Source organism: Cygnus olor, chromosome 3 (genome assembly GCF_009769625.2).
Source record: "Cygnus olor isolate bCygOlo1 chromosome 3, bCygOlo1.pri.v2, whole genome shotgun sequence".
In the NCBI taxonomy this organism is placed as follows: Eukaryota; Metazoa; Chordata; class Aves; order Anseriformes; family Anatidae; genus Cygnus; species Cygnus olor.
The window spans coordinates 103508836-103534150 of NC_049171.1; the positions used below are offsets into that span (position 1 = coordinate 103508836).

Here is a 25315-nt window from a genome sequence, read left to right on the forward strand (position 1 = left end):
GATTGTTGACAACATTATTTTAATAACAATCTAATATTTTTTCTACTGTGCTTTTTCATATTCAATGTCATAAAAGCCACTAACTGCCAAAGTAAGAAGTTTGACAGAATAATTCTGAAGATTTGAAAATGTTGAAAAGAAGCATCCTGTGCAGACAGCTGAACGGTGAGATGATAAAAGATTGTATCACATTTGCTGGAGCACCAAGGAAAATCAGAAGCCTGCAGCTCAGTGAAAACTATGGAAATTGACTCAAGGTCCATCATCTGTAGATCAACAGAATACATATTCAGAAGTTACAGTGAGAAAATATAGTAGGAAACTATGCACTTCATAGCACAGCTGCTTTTCTTTTCATTATTAGATTAAAACGTTATTGATTTGATACACCTAAATTACAAGTGTTGTATTAAAGACATTCGAATAAAGAACTGTTGCTACTAAACAAAAGCTGTGGTCGAATTCATATTTTTAAAAGGAAGTCAGAGAATATCAACTTCAAACAAAAAGCTATTCACAGGAATATTCAAAACTACCAAAAAACCACACCACCACAACTCTCAGAAGTCACTTAGATTTTCAATCCCTTTTTGCTTCCCTCACTCTAATGCTTGTTTACCTTCTCATATCCTCCTCCACTTAAATAGCTAGTCACTTGAGGATCAAAGTTGCTATTTTCAGTCACTTAACCTATAGTTAATCTCATTGTTGCCTGTCTTTTAAGTGGAGTTAGTGCACCTATGGGCTAGCAAGAACGACAGCAAGTCCTTGTTTATATGTAATGTTACAGAAAGTTAATGCAAGTTCTGAAATACACAAGTACATTTAGCTAGTTTTGACATTTGTTTTTTATGGAGTGGATTGATATTTGACCTTATGTGACTTGATTAATGTCTGTATTAATCATTCTCCTCTGGCTGAGACTCAGGCATTGCTTTCCTCTCTCTGGAAAACAAACTGAAGCACAAATTCTTTAGAACAGGGAACAGCAGTTCAGAACTTAAACTTATTAAAACTGCACATAAGCAGAGCTAATCAAAAGCCTTCCTTGGACATACGTGGTGTGTCTGATCTGCTTCAGGTACAAGTGTGAGTATAAAATAACAAATTTTAATAATTACAAACTAAACATCCTGTAAGACTTTCCTTACTTTCAAAAGCATGGAGTCAAAGATCATTCCTAATTGGTGCCTGTGCCTCAGCTCTAACCAGGAAGGGCTTTTCTCAAGTCATCACCAGCCACACAGCTTCCAGCAGGGTGTCTATTTTAACAACAGAAAAGTTTTTCCACAGTTCTCAACATTATCAACATCATTACCAAAATATTCAGAGAAAACAATAGTTCTGCAAAAGTTCGCAAAGTTATCTACATGCCTAGTGCTCTTTTTTTGTTTGTTTTCACTGATTTTAAAAAAAAATACATTGGAAAGCAAAGGACGCTGTTTAAATATTGAAATTTTAGTACTCAACTTCAGATGATCTGTTACAAAAAATATAAAAAACTGGATATTTGATTCCTTTAATATATGAAAACGTTGCCTAAAATGTCTACCTAAATTATCTTTCTTCTTGTGCGTCTGGAGCTGAAGAGTATACAGCCTACACAGTAGTAGGACATGTAGTAGTCCTACTATAGTGTAGTAGTAAATGCCTGACATTTAATTTCTTCAATATAATAAATAAAAGAAAAACCCCACATTGAGATTTGAATGAAATGAATACATAGTCATGGATATGAAATCATGGTTCAAAAAGCAGCAGCTAGATTTGAATTTTACAAAAACAGATCAACAAACTAAACCAAACCAAACCCAAACAGGAGGGAAGAGGAGGAGAGGTGAGACGAGACGAGACCTCACTGGTCTCTACAACAACCTGAAAGGAGGTTGCAGCAAGGAGGGTGCAAATCTCTTTTCTCAGTTGACAAGTGAAAGGACGCAGGGAAACGGTCTCAAATTGTGCCGGGGAGGGTTAGATTGGACATTAGGAAGAATTGCTTCACAGAGAGGGTAGTCAGGTATTGGAATGGGCTGCCCAAGGAAGCGGAGGTGTCCCCACCCCTGGAGGTATTGAAGAGAGGTGTGGACATGGCACTAAGGGAGACGGTTTAGTGATGGAACTCAGCAGGTCATGCTGACAGTTGGACTTCGCGATCTTGAAGGTCTCTTCCAACATAGATGATTCTATGTTTCTACAAGACTGAGTAAAATTGTAATGATAAAAGACAACAAGCTATTATTAGCATTTTTTATAAAGCATGCTATACTGACCTTATGGTCAGTTAAGAACAAGAATTTATCAGTTGCATTCTGTTTGAGCTAATCATATTTTTCCTCTTAGCTAGACCCAATTTTTCAGTTTCTTGTTCTACGGTCAGCTTTTAAGCTTTTCAATAAAGCCTACCAAAGGGACCAGCTCTGACCTTCTGCACAATAGCACAGAGCAGAGTTAAGGCATTCAGAGTTCTTCTGTTTCATATATTACGCAAATGTAATTACAAATCTCAATAATATTATTACTGATGCTATTTGAATGTTGTACTGGCATGGTTTTGTCTGGGATAGAGTTAATTTTCTTCCTACTAGCTGATATGGTGCTGTGTTTTGGATTTAGGATGAGAATGTTTTTGTTTTTTGTTTTTTTTTTTCCCCACAATGTTCTCCCAAAAGTACCAATGTTAGAGATTTTATGTTAGCTTCATCATGCTACTTTAAGATATGCACATTCCGTTAGTGTAAACTGGGAAGACAAAAGAGATGAATATATTGAGACAGGCACAGTTTTGGCAGACAGAATAGTAGAAAAATGATAGAAACACATATAAGTAGTCAAATCAGTAAGATCTATTAACATAGTACAGAACTTACTAACTCATTTTAAAATTATGGAACACGTTTTTGGGTGTAGAAAAAGCAGGAAAATGACAGAAGAGCACACAACTAGAATAACTAACTTTTATTTCCCCAGGGAAACTGCAGTGAGCAGCTTCCACATTTGTTCATGTCTGAGTTTTTAATTAAGCTGGCATAATAATTGTTAGAAACACACAATTCATTTTTGTGATTTTTTTTGTTCTTTTTTTTTTTTGTTATTGTATCACACTCATGTTAATTGCTGTTTATTCTAAGTATTTTTTCCTTAACTGAAATTAAATCTGAGAGAAGGGATGGAGCTTGAAGTTAGCTATTACAGTAAACAAATCATGTGTTTCTTGCCCTTGACATCTCCAGAATCCTTCTGATTTTCTTATGATAGGAGACAAGTTAATCCAACTTATGATATTCAAATGTGAATCGTGATGTTTTACATTTCAGCGTTCACAACTCTCCTGAGCATTTGACTGTCAAAAGCAATCATGACAATAGTAATACAGAATCTCAGGCAAGCATTTTCCCATAACTACGGTTTAAAGAAACAAAATAAGCAAAGACTGAATGAATGTTTATGCAAGACTTGCAATTTTTCAACATTTTTTGAGTACATTCGACAATAGCCATCACTCTAAATAATGCATTTTTATTTAATTTTTAACACCAATTTGGTTTTCATATTCTTGAAAACAAAATCCAGCTTTGCAATGCAAGTGAAGAGCAAAAGAGAATGCTATTAGGATCTATTGCAAATAATCAGGCAGAAAATATATAGCCTATTTTAAAGTTATATTGCTTTCACTTCCTCAAATATAATGTGAAATATTTAGAATGATTTTGATGAATACCATGTTAGACCATACCATCTGGGAGCAAAATCTAAATTACTTTGCACATTCAACACATCAGGAGCAGATTATTTTTTATCACGGTGTTAGGAATTGACACAATCACATATGAAAGTGTTATTATATATTTTTTTTCACATGAGAAATAGTGCCACTGAAAGAAAATATGTCAGGACTAGTAAAGGTATTGGTAAGGAAATGAGTTAAAAAGAGGTAACAATAGGTAGTGCTGAAAAAGGAAATAAAATTGAGCTGAAGCAAGATTATTAGTGGAAATCCTCCAGGGTCCGTTTTGAAACTGATTCAACATTTTCTTTAAAAACCTTGGCACCAAAATGAGTGTATGCCAATTAAACCTGCAGGTAACGTGGAGCTGGAAAGCAGCAGTAACCGCAGGGAAGACTGGAATATCAGGAGTACAGAAATAGTTAAACTGAGGACTATAATAATAGAAATTGGATGAAATTTAACAGTGTAAAAGGTAAATATCTGCATGTTGAGGGTGACAGCAAAAACCTCATCTATACGCTAAGAGCTTATCAGTTTTAAGCGACAGAGGAGAGGGCACTGGATACATCAGATAATTATATTGTACCTGTATCCTTTCAGTGTGATAGAACTGTGGTGGTTCCACTTCGAGAAGTATTCTAGCAGAGAGAGTAAAGTAGTACAGATAGAGCACGGTTTTTTCTAATATACCATGTGGAGTATTATTCATATTCATATTACATGTGGCTTTGTAATTAAAGTTTCAGAAAGATGAAAGCTGTCAGATGACTCAGAGTGAACAACAACTTTAAGAATGACCATACAAAATTTGTATGGAACACCGCTTCAAAAATTGCTACCTGCGAAATAAGTCAGGAAAATTTTAACTTACAAGAAACTTCATTCAGTTGCCCAAACCTACCTCTAGCTCCAATACTATGAAACAGACCAAAAATCAAGAAGTGTTTGAGATACAGAAAGTTAGTTCTTTTAAATCACTATTAAACTCTTTAGAATTAGACCCATGTTTAAATAAACATTATCTTTTCCAATTTTTCTATTTTCCAACACTTTCCCTTTATTACCAGTGTTTGTAACAAAGGGCATATGGATTTCTTATTTTTCCTTGTTTATTGCAATCCCCAAACCTACAAGCCTTTCTGGAAGTACTCATCTAAAAAATTTATTTATTGAAAATTAGTGAGTTACAATGGCAGTAATACCACTATTTCCTACTGCATGTGGAAATGTTGAGGATATCCCCCAAGAGCTAATAAAGAAAACCTGAACAGTATAAGTATCACAGCACCTGAGTCAATAAAGATTTTTATACAACTTTTCAGATAAAACTCTACAAGTTCTTGGTTCCCTAACCCCAGCCATGAAGCCTTCCACAACTGAACGAAGCATGACCACACTCAAGCATTTGCTTTGTAAACAGTGTTCTAATTTGCAGGATCTTAAGTGACCTATTTTTTCCTCAAGTAAGAAGTTAAAAGCTAGTAATAGTTTGTCATTATTGCAAAGGAACTTGGGGTAGAATCTTCTAAGAAAAGAACAGCTCTTCTGAGAATGTAACATCAGGGAAACACTTACTGTAGAACAGCATCAGTGTACATACAGTTATTTGGACCAATTCTTCCTTAAATGATATTTCAGGAATCAGACTTCATGCAAGGATATTTTCATTTACTAAGAAGAAAAGATAAAGAAGGGTACCGCATAGAGTATTAGTAAATGAAAATTCAAGACACTATGAAGGGAGATAGTATGAAATAAATACTGTGCTCACAAAAAGAGACAAAAAAAAAAAACAAAATAGAAAGTTTGTAGAATACAAAAGATGAGGCAGTTAGTCTACTTCTAATAAAACAAAAGACTTGAGAATAATAAAGACTCCATCACACAACTGCCATCTTCATTGCTGCCTGCATCATTCTTAACTTTCTAAGCAAGGACAAAATTATTGACAGTATTAGTCACCAACTCTATATCCTAAGTCACCAAGCAATGAACTAATTACACCCTCCAAACCACAGTGACCAGGACTAAAAAGTCAGAATCAAGAAAAATGTTTTTGTCCTACTTTCCTACTGTTGATTCTGGATATTAAAGCACGTAGGTGTAGAAAATATTTCTAGGTCAGAAATACTCAGAACAGAATGAGTGTAAAATTAAAGCTTTTCTCTCTCTCTCTGCATGTACAGCTTACCAACAAGAATCTTTGTCTTCAAAAGAAGTTTATCAAATTCTGAAAACACCTCCAACTTCATAAGACACTGAAACAGACCTCAAATCAGAGCTATATTAATTCTAATGCAGTTTTCTTCTGCAAATACCACAGAAGTCAAATGAATTTTTACGCTAAAGGTAGTAAGTAGTATCTCTTGGGAAGATCCATTGCTTTTGGTAATCACTGAGCCTTGCTATAAACAATATTACTTGGAAGGCAAGTTGTTTTTTTGTTTTGTTTTGTTTTTAATATGGAGTAATTCAGTGGAAGAAATTTGGCTTTAAGAATTTTCCCATTAAGGCACAAAGTTAAAAAGGACCGTTTTCAATCAAACTTTATTTTCTGTCCATCTCTCTCATTTTCACTTTTAGCAGGATTTTATATGCTTCTGTTTTAGGACAACCACATCCAGCTCCGACCTAAATGGGATTACATACCATCTGACAGAATGCTCACATCTATCTGCTTTTGAAGCAACTGCAACCTGAAGTTATACCAACCTACATTAAAAAAAAATATCTTCATCTAAACATTTCTGCTTTTCCTATGTGTCTTTTGCTCTAATAAAGGCATAATTGTCAAGCTAAAAGACCAATGGGCACTCATAGAAAAAAAAAAAAAAGAGGGATAAGCTCCTTGCATTACTGGCCTTCCTCAACTGATAATAATCAAGAATGTCCTTCCTCAGCAGGTAAATATCACAGATAGAAGGGGAAGGTTTTATTTCTGGAGGTTCTGCGGCTATGTATATTTAAAACAACTACCTTTAAGATACTCTAGCTCCAGGATCCTCATGGGTCCTTCCTTTAAGACACTCTAGCTCCAAGATCTTCCTGTGTCTTTTTTTTTTTTTTTTTAAATCATAGAATTCAACGAATCTTCAATATCTCAAGTAGCACTCATTGGTTGTGCGGAAAAAAGAGTCAGTGTTACCACAGATTTTACTGGGAAGTCCAGCTTAAAATGATTCCCTCCTATTCTCTATCAATCAGACTGGAGGATTGACCTAGATTACGATGCAAAATTACTTCTAACTTGGACTGATGTCCTCATTCAGTATGCTGCACAGCCCCACAGCCCTTTGTTTCAGCAGAGCAGAAGGGATTTTTGGAGCTTGGATCTTGGGGAGAATGGAACAATGGGAGAAAAAAGGCTGAAGGTTTGTAGAAGTGCCTCTGCTGAAAGGACCACTCAAGGCTACTATCACTTAAGGCATGGTTTCTAAATTACTTCTGCTCAAGTAACACAGAATGTGGGCCTTCACTAGCTCATGCATCCATTGCACAGATTTCACTTAAATTAACAATCCCACTAGACACAAAACTAAGAAACTGTTTAACCTCTACACGATAGCACATTCAGTCTGATCCACTAGCTCTTTTCATACACACAGGTCTTTTATTTCAAATACTTCTAGTTCATCATAGTCTCCTCAAGAAGTCCTACCAACAAATTCTAGTCAAATAACATTAGCCTCACAGTCCTCACCACAGATTGGGTGCCACCCTGAAGAGGTACTATGGGATTTTTAGGGGGTCATGGGGCAAAATGAAAGCCCAGAGAGTCTATAAAGATGGCCTTTGTTTCCAGCCCCTCCTCGGTGAAGAAATGAAGAGGAAACAGCCTAGACTCATGGAGCTCTCCTGCCTCTGTAAACAAATACCTTGCAAAGGAGCACGAGCTTACCAAATACTTAATAAAATAACTTTCTGTCCTGAAGTTTTCTATCCAAAACTGAACTGCAAAAATTCAAAGCAAGACGTCTTAAGTAGACTATCAAAATACTCTGATGTTATTTTTTCCTTATTTTTCTAGCTCCGTTTCCTTCACTCTCAGCACTTTGTAAGGACATCTTCATGGGTGTGTTTGACATTATGTCTGTTCCAAAGTTTGGTAAACACTTAAAATACGTTGGTGCTTTCTTTCAAACCCACAATTAGTGTTCACTTTACCAAGGCCTGAATGCTTGGCACATCACTGTGCCAACTCAACTCAGACCAAATGCACAATGCAGCTAACTCCATAGATGTGCTTTCCAGCTCCACATTTTCCACTTCAGCAAATTAATGATCAGGAAAGATGGGATACACCCAAAACACAGAAAACCACTCATTCAGCAACTCAAAACTGGATATGCTGGCACTGAAACTTATAGTTGAACATGAAATGCATCCCCCAAAAAATCCTGGATTTCAGCTGCTTAACTATATTTAATATCTCAAGGATGTCCCTAAGATGATTTTTAGTGAGAACAAACAGTAACTTGTTAGAAGTAAAACAAAGGCTGGCTTGATAGGGAATAGACAGTACTTTTACCCCTCCAGTGCATTTATCCCCTTACGTTCAGTGTTTTTCAGAAAGGATGTCACTTCCACAGAGAATTCAGTTGCTCTACATTTTAAGAACTCCAATTTTCCAGTGAAGCCTGACATATTTCAGAAGTTGATATAAAAAAAAATGGAAAGGAAAGAAAAATAAATTTCTGGTGACTTAGGATGCTAAAATACTTCACACTAAAAGACAGTAACAACTAAAAAACTAGAAAATTTCTTCCAGTAGCAGCCAGGCCTTCTAAAGTCTTTTCTACTTAAAAAGATTTCGGAAAGAATAAGCATTTACCACCTTGATTTCCACTTTATATAAAACAGAAAGAAAATCTGCCTTGCCATTCAAATAAGAAGTGAGTTTTAAAAAAATCTCCATTGTAGGAAAAAAAATATTTCCATGTCTGAAGTAAGACAAAATGCCTAAATAAGTGTAATTACCTATCTGAGAGAGTTTTACTTCAGCATTCATCTGGATATTTGATAGCACATGCAAATATAAACTTTTAACATATACTCTAAGGAATTAAGCATTCCTAGTAACAACAAAGCCTTGAAGCTGAAATTAGAAATACTGCATATAGAGTTAGTGGTTTTTTTTCCAACTGAAACTCAAAATATGGTGCTACAAATAAAATACGGTGCTACAAAAATAAAAGACAAATTGATGTTGATTCCAAATAAAAGTAACGTATTACCTTGTATGACACTACAATTTGCAGAAAACTAGCACAAGATAATATCTAACCTTGGCCTACAAGCAGGCATGATTTCATTATTTCAGATTAGTTATTTAAGGTATCAGGGGTAGTTATAAACCTAACAAACTCCCAAGGAAGTCCTGCATTTGTGAGAGCTACACTTAAGTACTTTCCATCTCGTTGTGAACACCTGCACGTATGCTTGGATGCGGTTACTTTCTACAACTAGTCTTGGAGCTGTCAATGTCCTATGGCAATGTCAATACTGGTGAATTTATCACAATAGGAAAAGCTAAGAAATACATTTAAAAAAATGCTGTTTTATTAACATTCTAAGCCATCGTTTAACCACGAAGTAAAATACTACATGATCTCTTCACATAAATTAATTGATCAGAAATTAATAATTATCAACATTTCATGTTACGAATGACTATCTCAAAAACATTATGATTTATTTGAACTATTTATTTTAAAAGCAGATTAAAAAAAAAGAATATCCTTAAAACACCAGTGTTGATGTTATTTTCAGCTAGCTACTTTTCCCCTTGGTTCATTAGGTATCAGGAGACAGCTTCAAAAACAATTTTTCTGTGCAATTCCACTAATACCTAGATCTTCATCTCCTTCCCACTGTCAATTCATCGCATAATCCCACAGTGTTAGTGTAGAAATGGCATTCAAATTTAGAACTCCAAAACCTGAAACACACTTGAAGCAATTTTGTTTAATAATGCTGAGGTTGCTTGCATTTGAGGTTTGGTCACCATGTTTTAGGAAAGAAAAGTATCTTGCAGCATGTGACATCAGAGCAGTCTGCACACCAACTGCCACTGCATTCAATATCACTCCCAAACAAAACAACCTGAAACAAAGAAGAGTTTAACAACTGAAAAGAGCAAGAGATTGCACACTGCGTAAGCAGAAATACATTTTTTTAAAGCTGTAAAAGCATTCAGAGAAAAGGAAAACTATCAAAGTACAATAGTGTATGGCTAAGGTTAAAAATCTATCCTGAAAGAACTGGAGCACTAAAGAAAGCAAAACAGCTTCTCTAATTTTATGAAAGGAAACAAACAAACACACTTGAAAGAAAAATGCTTTCTAGTTCATTACCTACTATTCAGTTCAAATGCTGATGTATATTGACTATTCATTACAATTATCACTACCATTATCCATTGTTTTTAATAGTAATTTCCTTCTACTTCTCCTATGTCCTTCTCTGTGTGCAACAGGCTCCCAAAAAGGATGTGGCCACCGCACCCAAACTTTCACTACAACAGCGTTAGTGGAATTTAGATGAGTTTTCTTGTCCTTTCACTTGCTTTAACAGTTGCAAACATCCTACTAATAGTGCAATGGGTCACACTTCAATGGCTGATCATCTAACATATACTCAAATCCATTTTATATTTTTTTATCTTTGCAAAACATTCCCTTTTAAACAAGCATTGTATTACAACAGTATTAATGATGAAATATGCCAACTGCCTGTGCCAAGTGCTGAAGGGGCATGTATAATTTGGTTTATAAATATGGGAGCCTCACTAGCAAAGCTGCAAATCAAACAACAAAGGACTCAGAATTCATAGGGACTTTTTTGTGAAACATTCAATAATAATAAATATGCAGGCATAATAGCATGTTGTTTCAAACCACAATGCTCCTTAATATTCTATCAGAACTTTACACCAACACCTATTTTGTCTTGAGGACATTAACTATTTGAGAATGGAAATATCATATCTACCATATGTACAAAATATAGCACTCTACATATGTAGTACACGGGGTACACTTCACCTGGTAACAGAAGAGACAGTACTTTAACAGTTCACCCACAAACACATTTTAAAAGCTAGATGCAAAATAAAACTGAATACAAAAGCCTTTCACATTAGGTCCTAAATGAAGAAACGGTTTCTCAGAAATATATGTTTGAAATGTTCAAGATTCAAGAAAACCACAAGGGAAAATATTCTGCTTAGGCTTTTCCACAAGGCATTATCACAAAGAACTCTTTATCAGGTCAACAGTTCTTCAACAAAACTAGCAGACTTCAAAATATTCCAGCAGAGCAATTTGCAGTTTAGCACCATCCCATATGAAAGCATTCTAATTATAGCTCTTTCGTGAAAAGCCACAATCTCAAAGGAAAGAAAACACAACTCAGTAACAAACCAAAGCCAATTGCAATACATCTTTTGGATAAAAACAAACAAACAAAACACACACACACCAAAAAAAACTTCTAACACCAATCAGACAAATAAGAACAGGAAAAGAAGGAATGGCCAGTACAGACTCTGATTAAGGAGAATAAATGGACATATCAAAAGAGTTCATTCTGCCAGGTTAATAAACCAGCTTAAATAATTGTGAGTTATTCTACTGGTTTCTGCCAGAACAAAATAAATTTATTCAGAGTATATTTAAAATTTCAGCCTCTTATAAGGTAATCTTTGCTCTGCACACAAGAACTACCACGGAATTCTGCAGAGATGACACACTAAAGAAAAGATGATGCTAGCTTTATGGAAAAAGCAATTATGGCCTCCAAATATGTTGGACACAAATGACATAACATTTTCCTTTGAACAATATACATTATTTTCTTATATACCAATGTAAATATAAAGTATCACAATTTAAGTACCTATTTAGAAAAATGTTATCGCTTTGTTTTAAAGATAATTTGATCAAGTCCAAAAGAAAATGTTGGGGGGGGGAGGAGAGGAGGGGTGGGGAATCCACAGCAGAACACACAATGGTGTGTTTTCAACTTTTTTATAGATTGAACCAATTTAACTAAGAAACAGAACCTGACCCTTAAATAAACCTGTTCAAAGATTTTTCAGGAAGAGGTTTCTAGTTTTGCTGTTATAAACGATGGATCATTTACTCTAACATGTGCCAATGCATAAGATTCAGCAAACACATTTGGATATTCATAAATGTCCTCATTCATGTCTTTGATCACATGGTACAAGGTTATCAACAATTCTCAACAGCCACAAGATGAAGGCAGGTATGTTCTACTATGCTTATTATCATGGCAAATACTTGTTACTAGCTTTAACTTTTTAACGGGAATTATCATTCCAAGTAACTCTCCCTAATTCCAACAGGAATCTGGAGCTCAAATTGCTTACCTGTGGACATAATGCAGCTGATGAACAGAATCAATAGCTATCACCATTTCAGCCAAATAGAAACGAGCCATATCTTCAGGTAGTCTGTCCTCAAACTTGCTGAGCAATGTAAGCAGGTCTCCTCCAACATAGTAATCCATAACCAGGTACTATGGAGTGGGAACGATGAGAAAACAAATGGGAAGAAAAACATACTGACTGAATTTAAGACTTAAAAACTAATTGAAACATAAAAAATAATTTATTGCAAAAATTATCATATATATATTTTCATATATATTTATATATATATATTTATATATATCCAAACATAGTCAGCCTCGTGACAAAACATTATCAGCTTCATCCACTGTCCCATCATCAAACACAGTTATATCTAGATACTCAAAATGCCCTTTTAAAAACAGTATCCTTCAACTAAATGCAAAAGGCATACAGGATTAAAGCACAGACCTATCATAATCTGTGTTAATTAGGGATCTCATTTAGGAAATATAATATTCCAAGCTTCCCCTTCCCTTTTACTTACCATCTTCTTTTCCTATTATATAAATGATTTTGGAAAGTAAAATTTTTTAGACTACTCATAGATTAAAGCAAAAAGTGAGAGAATTCAAGCGGCTTATAGCGTAATTCTAGATACTGTTGACACTGCACACAATACAGGATCTGCCAATATGTGATGGAAGACGTCACCTTCTCTAACTGATATCACGGAAGAAAACACTTTGATTTCTGCTTTATTAATGAAGCATATAATGAAGCATGTCTGCCATTGGATCAGATGCAAAGACTTAAAAGAGCTCACAATCTTTCTTCTCTTTACTGTATTATGACAGAATGAACCCCCACTTCCTTACAGCGTGGTCAAAAGGACTGGAAAGAAACGTAGGAACTCACAAAGAGTATTTTTTTTTTATTTATTTTAATTGTGGAACAGCAGCTGGAAAAGTAAATGAGAAAAAGAATATAACAAACTAAAGTAAGATCATTCTCTCAAGAGGGCCTGGTGAGAGTTGAGTGGAGTAAGCTGACCGCATGGCCAGTTCAAAATGGCAGCCAGCCACAGGAAGCCATCACTAGTAACCGCGTGATGGCAGCAGGAGCAGCAGTCACCTGCCTGGCTGAGAAGAGCATGAGGCTTGTGAGGTCCCAGGGAGCATCTGAGGGGGTTTCTGATTCCCAACACTCTCAAGCCGTGCATCATGTGTTGTATTTGTGTAGGTGCGGGCCAGCAGGCAAACAGTCTCGCAAGAGGGCCCAGTGGCAGTCGGGCAAAGACAACTGATGATGCAGCCAGTTCAAAATGGCAGGAAGCTGCATACAACCCATCCCTGGGGAGTGCCAGTGACCAGGGCCACAAATACAGTTAGGGTAGCTTGCGCAGCTTTTCATGCAAGGAGAGTGCACTCTGTCATTAAGCAGCCTGCTCTGCTCACCAGCAGGCATGGGCCGCAGCCCTGATGGCCTCCCCAACCAACAGCAATGCATTAAACAGTATTTTGTCAGGTGTGGGGCAGTGAGGAGGCACAGACATGGTTGACCACCTGGCAGAAAGCTATGCCCTCCGCTTCTGTTCCTCTGGTACCTGGTAGCACTTTTTTTTTTTTTAATTTTCTTTTAATAAAAAGTATATAGAGAAATAGTAATAACACTTGCACTAAAATGATGAAAAACAACGTTACTGAGATTTTCTCCAAAAAGCTGCAAGACTATCTCCTATTAGCAGACAGAAGATTCATTAGAAGATAAAGAACAGAAGCCGCTCGGTGCTTAGTAAAAATCGAAAAACCTGCAAGACTACAATACATTCTAGCAGGCTGCTGCTGAATATATAATATTTTCTTTGTAATACTGTTGATAGTAAAATCAAAATTACATAAAACATGATATCTTATTTACTGTCCAAATTAATGAAAAATGAAACAGGTTGGGAGGTTTTTAGGACAACAGTTAGGCTCATACATGCAGAGCCCTGTTTCTATATAAACTCCATCAAAATCCATGGATCTCCAAAAGCATGTGAACTGACAGAACATAAAGGAATATAGTGGCCAAAAAAATTTACAATTCTCCAACAATTCTGTGCATAGCACTTCTTTTATTGTAATAAATAAAAAAAATATGACTGCATGTTAGATTTTCAAGAAGACATTAGAACGTACTAACGATACAGATTCAAAAGCACAAAGCAATAAAAACCAAATAAACAAAATCTATCGATGTACAGTTGTTTACCTTTAGGGGCATAAGTATTAGCAGAACTTCAGTAACACAATGAAAACATATTTTTGGTGAGAAAGATTTCACAGAAAATCAAGATGTTTTTTCATATTACCTTTTTTTTGCAAGTCTGTCAAAATACTTGAAAAATAAGTAACATTGACTATTAAAGAGATACTTTCATCTACAGCTACAGCTTCCAAATCTTAATTATTAAGACTTAGTGGCATTCTTCCGTGTTGGAAGAACATTGCTTTATTACATCTTAGTGGTTTTAAATCTTCAAAAAAGCAAAGACCAATCAAAATGAATTGTTATTTCAAAAATTGGACAATTCCATATTTTAACTGTAAAGCTCCAATCAGTAATGTTAATCACATAAATAGAAAGCTTATGTCAGTAAACACACTTTTATTAATCCAATTAAACTAGAGGGGCAAATTATAAAAGAAGGTGCAGATAGATCCAGGTTTATCAATAAATGCAGAAACTTATCAACAAATGCAAAACGGTTTAGAAAACAAAATTACATTCCTGAGATAGCAATAGCAAAAGTTTAAGTGTCTACCACCCTCCATCCTTCATTATCTTATGCACAAGCTTATAGGTGCTCAAAAGGTTCAGAATACACAATTAATGAACAATACTTGTCTCTCATACCACAACTAAGAATCTGAATTTCTATTCATATATACGTAAGTGCAACACTCACTAAATAGTTTTCATCCTGGAATGCATAATGTAACGTTGTGATCCACTGGTTATCTCCATTCACTAATACATCTCTCTCTTCTCGAAAACATGCTGTCTGAAGGGGAGAAAATAATTATTATAGGCTTTAAATTAAATAAACAAAAGCAAACACATTTTGCAACCTGGCTATTTAATTTTTAACATCATATTTGGAAAACAAATTCAAATCTCTCTCTCAGTTAAAAAGTCATTTACTACAATCTCCAAACATGTCAAAATCTAAGAAAAATTAGGTATCAGAAGAGTCTACTTTCTTCACATTAAACAGTTGTACTTTTCTACATTGTTAATGAAAGCTAACTTACAATTTTGTTCAGAATAGTGTCTAAAAGATAGTGTAAAAGAAAGAATAATAATTGTATGGGCTCTATTTAGACAACTGATAGAGAAAAACAGAGACAATAAACTCTTCCAACACACTCTGCTACTTCCCCAGGATGGTTCATCAGTTTGAACCATGCTCAATCTCTCTTACATCCTATGAGACAGCTAAATCTGAAGTAAAATCAAGCCTTTTCACTTTTCCAATTTCACTTCCAAAAACAATAGCCATATACCAGACCCCTGACACGTCTATTGGTAGCTGTGAGATTTGGAAAGTGAAGAATGAAGAGTGACATAGCATTTGAGATTGAGCTATGCAGAAGAATACATTCAGTATAAACAAAGCAGAAAGTAACTCCCCCTCCTCTAATCAAATAAGCTGTAACAGGTCTTATTTTGGTGAATACAGCGAACAACCAAGGAAAAGAAATGTGGCATACTTTAATCACAGCATAATGCATGAAATAAGCAGTGAAATTTGTGTAAATAACAAAAAAAAAACCTTAAAAACAAATACTGTCAAAGGTTATTAAATGAAAAATAGACTTGGGGGTGGGAGAAGAGAGGAACATCTTCAAAGGGAAAAAAACTATTTATGCTTCAGCTTGGTTTTTTTCCTTCCTTGTTTGTAAACTCTGCATATTTCAGAATGAGATACTAAGAACTCTTGCTTTCACAAGGATAAACGAAATGACATGTAGATTCTCTACTTGTTATTACACAATTCAAGTATTAATTACTACACAGTTTATATAATTCCTGTTGTTTTTGCCATGATTTAACGTAAGAACAGGAGGCTGTGCGTTCCTTGAGCACTCTAAACACTCACCTCTGGACAACATGCCTAGAGCAGACAGCAACAGGTATTACCACAGTAGATCACAGTTGAGACAGCAACAGCCAAGGAGTCTAAGTAAGTGGTATATGGGCTTTTTGTTAATTCATGGCCAAAAAAAGATTGTATCAGTGGTTCCTGTAATTGCTATAACATAGTTCAATTACATAAATTCATGCTGTTGTTTTTTTGCTGTGTTATACTGCTGCCAAATAGAAGTAAATTCCAGAATAGATGCAATTGCATTAGTCTAAACATGGCTTACATGTTCATATCAATACAACTGCACTAAGACATAGTGATTCAATGTAACTAATAAATGGACTTATTCTTAAAAGGAAGGTTGCATTTGTGTTCTCCCTTCAGAGCTCTCCTCAGAGCCACATGGCTAAGGACCTCCATCACAACTCCCAGGGCACTGGACAAAGCAGCACCTTCTCACAGAGGAAAGGAAGACAGACATGTAGCAAAATCATTTTATTCTTCTGTGGACTCAATGTATGTATCTCTGGGGTCTTATTCTTTTGGGAATATAACAAATTTGGCCTGACTGAAACCTTTATAACTGGGGGGAAGACTGAACCAAGAGCCTTTTGTGCCCAATCCATGATCTCAACATTACACTTCATCTTCCTAAGGCACAGTTTTTCTAAATTGTTGGCAGAGACCTCCAGAGGTCATCTGATCCAACTAAGCCGCTATCCATCATATTTGAGAGGTTGTGGTGGTTTTACTTGGGTGGGCGGCCAAGCTCCACCACAACTGCCCTCTCACTCCCCCTCCTCAAAGAGAAAGGGGGAGAAAAATATGATGCAAAGGGCTAAAGGGTTGAGATAAGGACAGGGAGATCATTCAACAATTATTGTAATGGGCAAAACAGACACAGAGTAGGGAGACAGTAAGATTCATTGCCTATTACTAACAAGCTCGACAAGTGAGAAACAACGGAAAGAAACTAAAAACACCTTCCCCCCATCCGCCCTCTTTTACCTCCTCCCCCCAAGCGGCGCAGGGGAACGGGGGAATGGGGGTTGTGATCAGCCTATAGCACTCAGTCTCCGCCGCTCCTTCTCAGTCACTCTCATCCCCTGTGCTGTGGGGTCCCTCCCACGGGATGCAGTCCTTCCCGAACTGATCCTGCGGGGACTGCCCATAGGCAGCAGCTCTTCAAGAACTGCTCCCACACGGCTCCATACCATGGGGTCCATCCCCCAGGAGCAAACAGCTCCAGCACGGGTCCCCCACGGGCAGCAGCTCCCCCCAGACCCCCTGCTCCTGCGTGGGCTCCTCTCCACGGGCTGCAGCTCTGGCCCAGGGCCTGCTCCAGCTGGGGTCCTCCACAGGCCGCAACTTCCGTCAGTGCAGGTCCACCTGCTCTACCGTGGTCGCCTCCACAGGCTGCAGCGTGGAACCCTGCTCCACCGTGGTACTCCATGGGCTGCAGGGGGACAGCCTGCTTCACTATGGTCCTCACCACAGACCTCAGGGGACTTCTGCTCCGGCGCCTGGAGCACCTCTCCCCCTCCTTCTTCACTGACCTTGGCGCCTGCAAGGCTGTTTCTCACTCCTCTCACTCTCCCAGCTGCTGAGTGCGTGGCAGCATTTTTTTTCCCCTTTCTTAAATATGCTCTCACAGAGGTGCAAAACAACATCACTTATTGGCTCAGCTCTGGTCAGCAGCGGGGCCCTTGCCTTACATGGGGCAGCTTCTAGATCCTTCTCACAGAAGTGACCCCTATGGCCCCCTGCTACCAAAACCTTGTCACATAAAACCACTACAGAAGTCGTGGCAGTCTGCTGAAGTTCCCATGGACTGGAAGAAGGGAAACATAACCACCATTTTAAAAAGGGGGGAAAAGGAAGACCCAGGGAACTACAGGCCAGTCAGTCTCATCTCTGTGCCAAGCAAGATCATGAAGCAGATGCCCCAGGAAACTATGCTAAGGCACATGGGAAATAAGGGAAATATCTGTTGACAGCCAATATGGCTTCACTAAGGGCAGATCATGCCTGACAAATCTGGTGGCCTTGTACAGTGGAGTTACAGCATTGGTAGATAGGGGAAGGACAACAGACATCATCTACCTGGACTTGTGCAAAGCACTTGACACTGACCCACATTATACCCTTTTCTCTAAATTGGAGAGAGAACGGATTTCACAGATGGACCACTCAGTGGGTAAGGCTAGATGGTTGCTTCCAAGAGTTGTGGGTCAACAGCTCAATGTCCAAGTGGAGCTCCTCAGGAGTTGGTAATGGGACTGGCACTATTTACCACCTTTGTTGGTGACATGGACAGTGGGATCAAGCGCACCTTCAGCAAGTTTGCTTATAACTCCAAGCCGTGTGGTGCAGTCCACATGCTGGAGGGAAAAGGATGGCATCCAGACAGACCTTCACAGGCTTGAGAGGTGGGCCCATGCAAACATCATGAAGTTCAACAAGACCAAGTGCGAGGTCCTGCACCTGGGTCAGAGCAATCCCCAACACAAATACAAGCTGGGCAGAGAACGGATTGAAGGTAGCCCTGAGGCAGCCAAGATATTGCTTGCACCATCCAAACTGAGGAAGAGACAATGGTCAAACAACTTTGTTGCTTTTATTGAGTTTTAGTTTTAGGAGTCTACTTTAGACGGTTTGGTTTTTAGTATGCAAAGATTAAGAAGTTCACATAAATTAAAGAGTTAGATACATGTTCAATTAAAAACAAATATACTAATTTTCATGTGCAGACTGCATTTTTTTTTTTAATGTTTCTTTCCACAGGAATCCATGGAAAGGTACTGTGGATTCTATGAAAGGTGAAATCATATAATACAAGTAGGAACCCAAAGCAAAGCAGCACCAGCGAAAGAGTTTTTTCAGAACACAGAATGGACTTATGCTTTAGCAATGAACTTTCTGCCACAGATTTTTGCAAATGGGACATTTTTATGAAACACGCTCTCAAATTTGAAACTTTTATCTAATTTTTCAATCAAAAAATTGGACCTTGACTAAATTCCAAATACTGACAAACTAATACACATGGTGAGTTAAAGCTTGGTAATTTCCTTATACCACAAAAAATATACTTGCTAAAGACTACTGAAATAAATACACTATAAGGTTGCTTGTATAGTACATAATTCTTGGCCAATTACAGAAACAGTGTACTGTACAAAACATTCAGCCCCACCTAAATCAAGTCACCATGCCACTTAACCCTTCCCATGAACTGCTTTAAGCTTATTTTGATATTAATCTTCATATTGCCAGTAAGTACTGAAGCACCTCCTCAACTGGAATATACAGAGTCTTCTCAAGGAAAAAGAAGTAACAATTCACTACAGTAAGAGGGTATTTGATTATAGAAAAAAATTTTATCTTACTTCAGCTCTCTTCAGCATCTCCCACTTATTAAGTATCTTCATGGCAAAAACCTTATCTGCATTTTTCAGTTTTACTACTGCAACCTGGAAAAGATAAACAAAAGATAAGCCTAAACATTAAAAGACATTATGTTTTCTTTTATGAAGCCTTGCAATTTTTTTTCTTCAGTGTTTCGGAAACAACTTTACTATCCATGCATGATACCATAGCATCACTATCCAGAAAGAGTAACATCACAGCAGTACAGGATATTTATTCTGCAAAAGCTCCAAGTCTACTTTAAGCTTTCATTATGTATCACACTTTCACTACGCATCATTTTTCTAGGTGACTAGATGAACAATGGTATTTTCACACTATCACATTTCTTGCTCTATCATCTGCACGAAGCTATCACTGGCTGTATACTTGATATTCTTGGACTCATCCTTCCAGTATTACACAGTAATTTAAGTTACAGACCCACCAAGAAAAGACAACAACTTAGTTGTCAGTTTCTAAAACCAAGAAACAACTTATTCTAGGTTCTAGACACAAATTATTACTGTAGATTTGCTATGAGGTAATTTCTACTCTTTCAAAAAAATGCACTAAAATATATGGTAAAGTATTACTTCATATTTTTCCACTTGAAGTTCAATGAACCCTTTTATCATGCCTCTTGTCAGCGGCAGGGAAATGCTGAAACTCACATTTTCTAGAAAAGTAAACGTAAGGAAACACAAGCTCTACTCCCCTTCATTGTTTGTTAAACATGAGATACCGTAGGCCCATCTAATATTGCATTAGCAAAGCGTACTGATATACTCTTTTTCTGAGAATATTATAGTTTTGCTCATTTATATGAAAAGCTAAGATGGAATATTTTTATGAAAGAGGAAGTGAAGAATTTTACATAAACATGTTTTCACAGTTCAGGATTCCCTGGGTACAGAAAGCTAAGTGTCTTAATCAAAGTGGCCATCAATAATCTGACACACATTCAAGAGTTGCTGATCAAAATGAGACCGGACCACTGTATTACCATACCAGTTATGGAGAAGTTCAACTATCAATACAATACATTTTAATAACCATTCACCAACTAACCCATTCTGCCTCCTCCCTTTCAAATAATCTCTAAGGCTTAGGGAAATACATTTATTTCTGTGTGCACTCAGTTACAAACCAGCATGCTGCCACCCAGATTATCACCATCTTCATCCTGCAGGCCAGTGACAAAAAAAAGAATACTAAGGTTGATTCCTACGTTCCTTCTGCCTCGTTCATAATCAGTAAACTAGCCATGTGTGAAGACAAAGATAACAGAAAATACAAGATCAGACAGTTTGAAGAACACGTAATGCAAACATCTTTCAGCCATCTTCAAATGTGTCTTCAGCTGCACCAGCTTCATACATATGGCAAAAGTACACGTTGAAGGATTGCAATACTCAGATGTCTAAACTTAACCATATCTAAAAGTGTACCTCTTACTTAGCTATAGATTCCCAGACAAAGCAGCTGTTGCTTCCCATTTGTGCAGCAATACATTACCAGCCCTGCTCTTGATACTGCTGCCTTTGGGGTGAGGGGAAAGAATAAAAAAAAGGAGAGAAGAGGGAAAGGTAGTAAATATACGTGTTTAACCCCATTTAACGAACCCAAATTTTTAGAGGTTGATTCATGCATAAAAACTGAGGCTAAAGTCCAGACCTTGGATCCCTCAAGGTACTTTAAAATTTGAAACACAAAAAGATATTGTTTAGACTGTAATTTTCTTTCATAAATAACATCCACTATTCTGCGCGTGGTATCCCAAGACCGAGCAACACAATTTTCCATAGAAGGAAATCCTCTGGGGTAATACATAACCCACAATGCAGATTTGAAACTTGTGTTTCCTTTTATTCTTCTAGCTAAATCTCTAACAAGCTGTATCTGTATTGGGGTTTTTAAATGAGAAATGGTGGGAGGAGAAAACCTTAACACTGAACCTAGTCAGCATTCAAATTGTATCATAGCTTGGATGACAGGGACAGCTTCTGCATAATGCAGTCTGGGACATGAAGCTACTGTGTAATTCTGCCTTAAGCACTTTCAAGGATTTTGCCATTGTTGTGGACAAAAATAAAAAAGCTGGCCATACAGCTGGCTGGATTGCTGTTGTTGAGTGAAGTTTTACCGACCCCACCAGTACCATTGGAGGACAGGCAGCCAGACGTGAGCAGAACACGGTATTTCTACTCCAACTTCAGGGCTTCATTTGTTGCCCTTAGCATGCTCAGTAAAAGGCCATTTTTCTTTTGTTTGGTCTTGGTTTCTTTGGTTGTTGTTGGGGTGTATTTTTTTTTTTGCCCCCCCCCCCCCCGATTTCTTAATGACATGCGCTAATTGCACAGCTGCCTAATTTTGCAGTCTCTTATACAGCATTTACTTGGACACAGCTGAAAGAGATACAGCACTGCCTTTGGTTAACAGCTGGAGAGTAGGCTTTGTAATAATTGAGGGCTTGGTGCTTTCTGTGAATGTCTACCAGAACTGAAGAGTGACTAAAGAACAAAAATAGACTCGTGTTTACCAGCTGCATTTACAATCAGGAGCAGCCGTTTAGTCTGTCAAAGGCATTCATGTCATTCCATATCCATCCATATTCTACATCACCCCCACCCACCCAACACACACAAGACCACAATGAAAACAGCATCATTTTCCTGCAATCACAGCATCTTTCTATGTGTCTCAGGGCTTCGTGGAAGTAAATTCTACAATGCTTATTTCAGGATTTGACTGTGAAACAAAGACCCGACACTTCAGCAATGAACAATCTGAGGTGGTTTCTAATTGTAACAAAAAATTCTGAAACGTGATTACAGAGCCAGGCAGTGTTTACATATACGTACACGCATCTACATGTTATGTGTATGAATGCTCAAGTACACCGAGTGCTGTTTTTATGTTCTCCCTTCCCCAGTGAAATTGTCAAGACAGAAGAAAGGATGATCATTCCTAAGTAGTTATCCTGAAGTGCCTTGCTACTGGAATTTATTAAGATTGGACACAAATTTTTCTTTGTTGTGGTGTTTTTGTTTGTTTGTTGCTTTTTTAAAATTATATTTTCCTGTGAGCAGCTCAACAAAAATTACTGGTATGTGTTGATGTAAACATTTTGGTTGAGTCAGATGCTTTTTCCTCATTCTTCCAACAGTTCTCTGTATTTCTCACAGGGGGAAAGATGAAAAAGATGGGAAAGACAGGGAAGAAAAGGGGGAAAAAAGGCCAATATTGCTTTTTCAAAAGTAGCCAGCCCAACAGAAACAAGCACCGAGTTTCAAAGTAACATACAGTGAACTAACAGCCTCTTATCTGTCAAATAACTAACACAATCTGAGCACAACACTCCTTTGGCTTTTCTTATAAAGTCTTAGCTCTTATGACCAACCTCTGGATTGAAGGGGGTGGGGGGGTGGGGTGTTACTGTTCATACCTAGATGCCAAAATTTAGGAATGACTAGTTCTCAAAGCTAGGATAATCCTCCTCCCAAGGAAAACATTTGTGTTTTCTAAAGGCAGCACTCTTTAACTCTAAATTTTAAATAAGTAAGTGTATGCGTGGAAAGGGAAGGGAAAATGAAACATTCTCTGAGCGACAGCAAGCATGGTAAGGACTTCAAGGGAAAAGGAAAACCAAGAACCTCTTACAGTTATAAGCAATACTTGAACTATTTTTTGTCTACATCAAACTTGCATAAACAAAAGGGGAAATATTTATTAACTATGCAAATTAAAAAAAACTGAGGAGTGTAAAATCAAAATCAAAACAAGTCTGAGACTATGCCAATGAAAACTTGCACTAAAACTTTGTAGTCTATGGAATTTCAGAATTATGCTGCTTCAGGAGATGAAAATTAATCTTCCCAGAAACCTAGAGAAGCTTTGGTCTCATTTACAGTTTGCTGGAAAGAAACCATCTTCTGCTTAATCTGTCTCAGCAAACTACTATCATCTACTGAATAATAACAAGTATTTTGCAGCTTAATATCATTATGGTGCTTGGTGGCTAAAGCAGCAGCAAAATTTGGCAGTCCTTTTAAAAATCTTGTTTATATGCTTACTAGTTATTTGGAAAGAAAACTAGTAGTTTCATACAGAATTTGTTTTCCTAGACAAGTATCTAAGTAGGACTTTAAACTTGTATTTAAACTAGTCAGTAGATTTAATATATATGCTTGCAAATATTTTAAAAGTCCTACTTTAAGGACGTATAAAGTCAAATATTTTAATTGAAAGAATTTAAGTTTTCCCCTTACTGAAGATTTTGATGATTAAGTGGTCATGCTGTCTTTCTCAGGTAGGGCATTACAAAGAAACATTGTTCCTAAAAGAGAACTACCATGTTGTGTGGACTGTCCCCAGGAGAGGATGGGGAAAGTTATGCTCTCACTATCCATGGTATGATTCATCGCAAAGAAGCCTCCTCAGAAAGCACTACAAGGGTGGGTGGGTGTGGGAATTAGCTGCTGCGGAGTTTGATGCTGATTCAGCAGACTAAAATGACTTCTTTTTAAAAGTGTAATATGAGGCAGGTTTCATGCATGATTCTTCTGACACGAAAGTACTCACACTGTGATTTTTCTTACATCCTACACGATTTGTGTATGAACTAAGCTGCAGCTACTATGGCAACACTGAGAAAGTCACTGATTTATGCAGAAACATTTGCATCAAGACGGTGAATGCAGCATTTTCTTTGTGGCAAAGGTTAAGACTGAAGATCGATTATCAACGAGTGGATACTACATTACAGTAAAAATTCCTGTTCCTTAAGTACTACCTACAGAACTTTGTTCTTCCATAATCAGACTTTACTAGCCTAATTTTTCACACTAAGCAAATACGTAAGCAAACCTGAAAACTCTTCCTCATCTGCCATCAAAGCCCCCAGAGATGCTCTTATATCAATGAAAACATAACAGTCTGAAAAACGTTTCCCGTTACAAAACAAATGAAGACATTGCTCAGAATCTTTTCCTTGTACTTTGGATTTCAGTGCTCAGATCTTTTTTTGAGGCAATAAAGAATAACTTCTGCAGAAGCTTTGAATATTATTCCCATTTGTAACACATTTGGCCATTAAAAAATTCTAGGCATAGTTACACATTATGTTGCTCCTTCTGTATAAATAGTGACTTAAGTGAAGAACAAAGCACGTTCTTAATATAACTTAAGAAGCGAGGCAGAAAGCTAGGGTTTATTCATTCGAGTTTCCCCAGCCCAGTATATTCTGAGATCCCTAGTGGCCATAAAACTTCATGGTCAACAGCCTTGCTTGAAACTTGAAATAAAGATGGTTTAATCAGAAGTAGCAAAAAAATTTTATAGTTTGACAGTAGTAGGTGACAACTAAAACAGAAACTAACATTTGGTAAAATCCTTGCAAGAAATATAGGGAAAAAAATTCCCTAACAAAGCAACAAGAATAGAGATATTTCTCTGTGTTCCTTGTATGTCAGTATCAGTATCTGGCAATTTAAGTTATTGAAAACTACTTTCAGACAATTCAGTTATTAGGATGATTGGAAAAGACTAGATCTTCACACCATCAGTAACTCAGTGGTCTCTATCTGCTGACTCAAAGAACTACAGTCGAGCAAATGACTTATCAGATGGCTGAAATATGGTCTTTTAGCCCACGTGAACTTGCCTTCTC

At 37.1% G+C, this 25315-nt stretch overlaps 1 protein-coding gene across 5 annotated transcripts in view; it reads right to left on the bottom strand.

Moving 5' to 3' along the window:
- CDC42BPA (CDC42 binding protein kinase alpha) overlaps nt 1–25315 on the bottom strand; it is a 163582-nt gene that overhangs the window by 92909 nt on the left and 45358 nt on the right. For all 5 annotated transcript variants that reach the window (XM_040552935.1, XM_040552932.1, XM_040552933.1 and 2 more), the window contains exons 4-6: nt 19626–19709; nt 15055–15150; nt 12120–12268 (exon numbers count right to left, since the gene is read on the bottom strand). In XM_040552935.1, coding sequence (XP_040408869.1) covers nt 12120–12268; nt 15055–15150; nt 19626–19709 — 329 coding nt within the window. The remainder of the gene's footprint in view (nt 1–12119; nt 12269–15054; nt 15151–19625; nt 19710–25315) is intronic.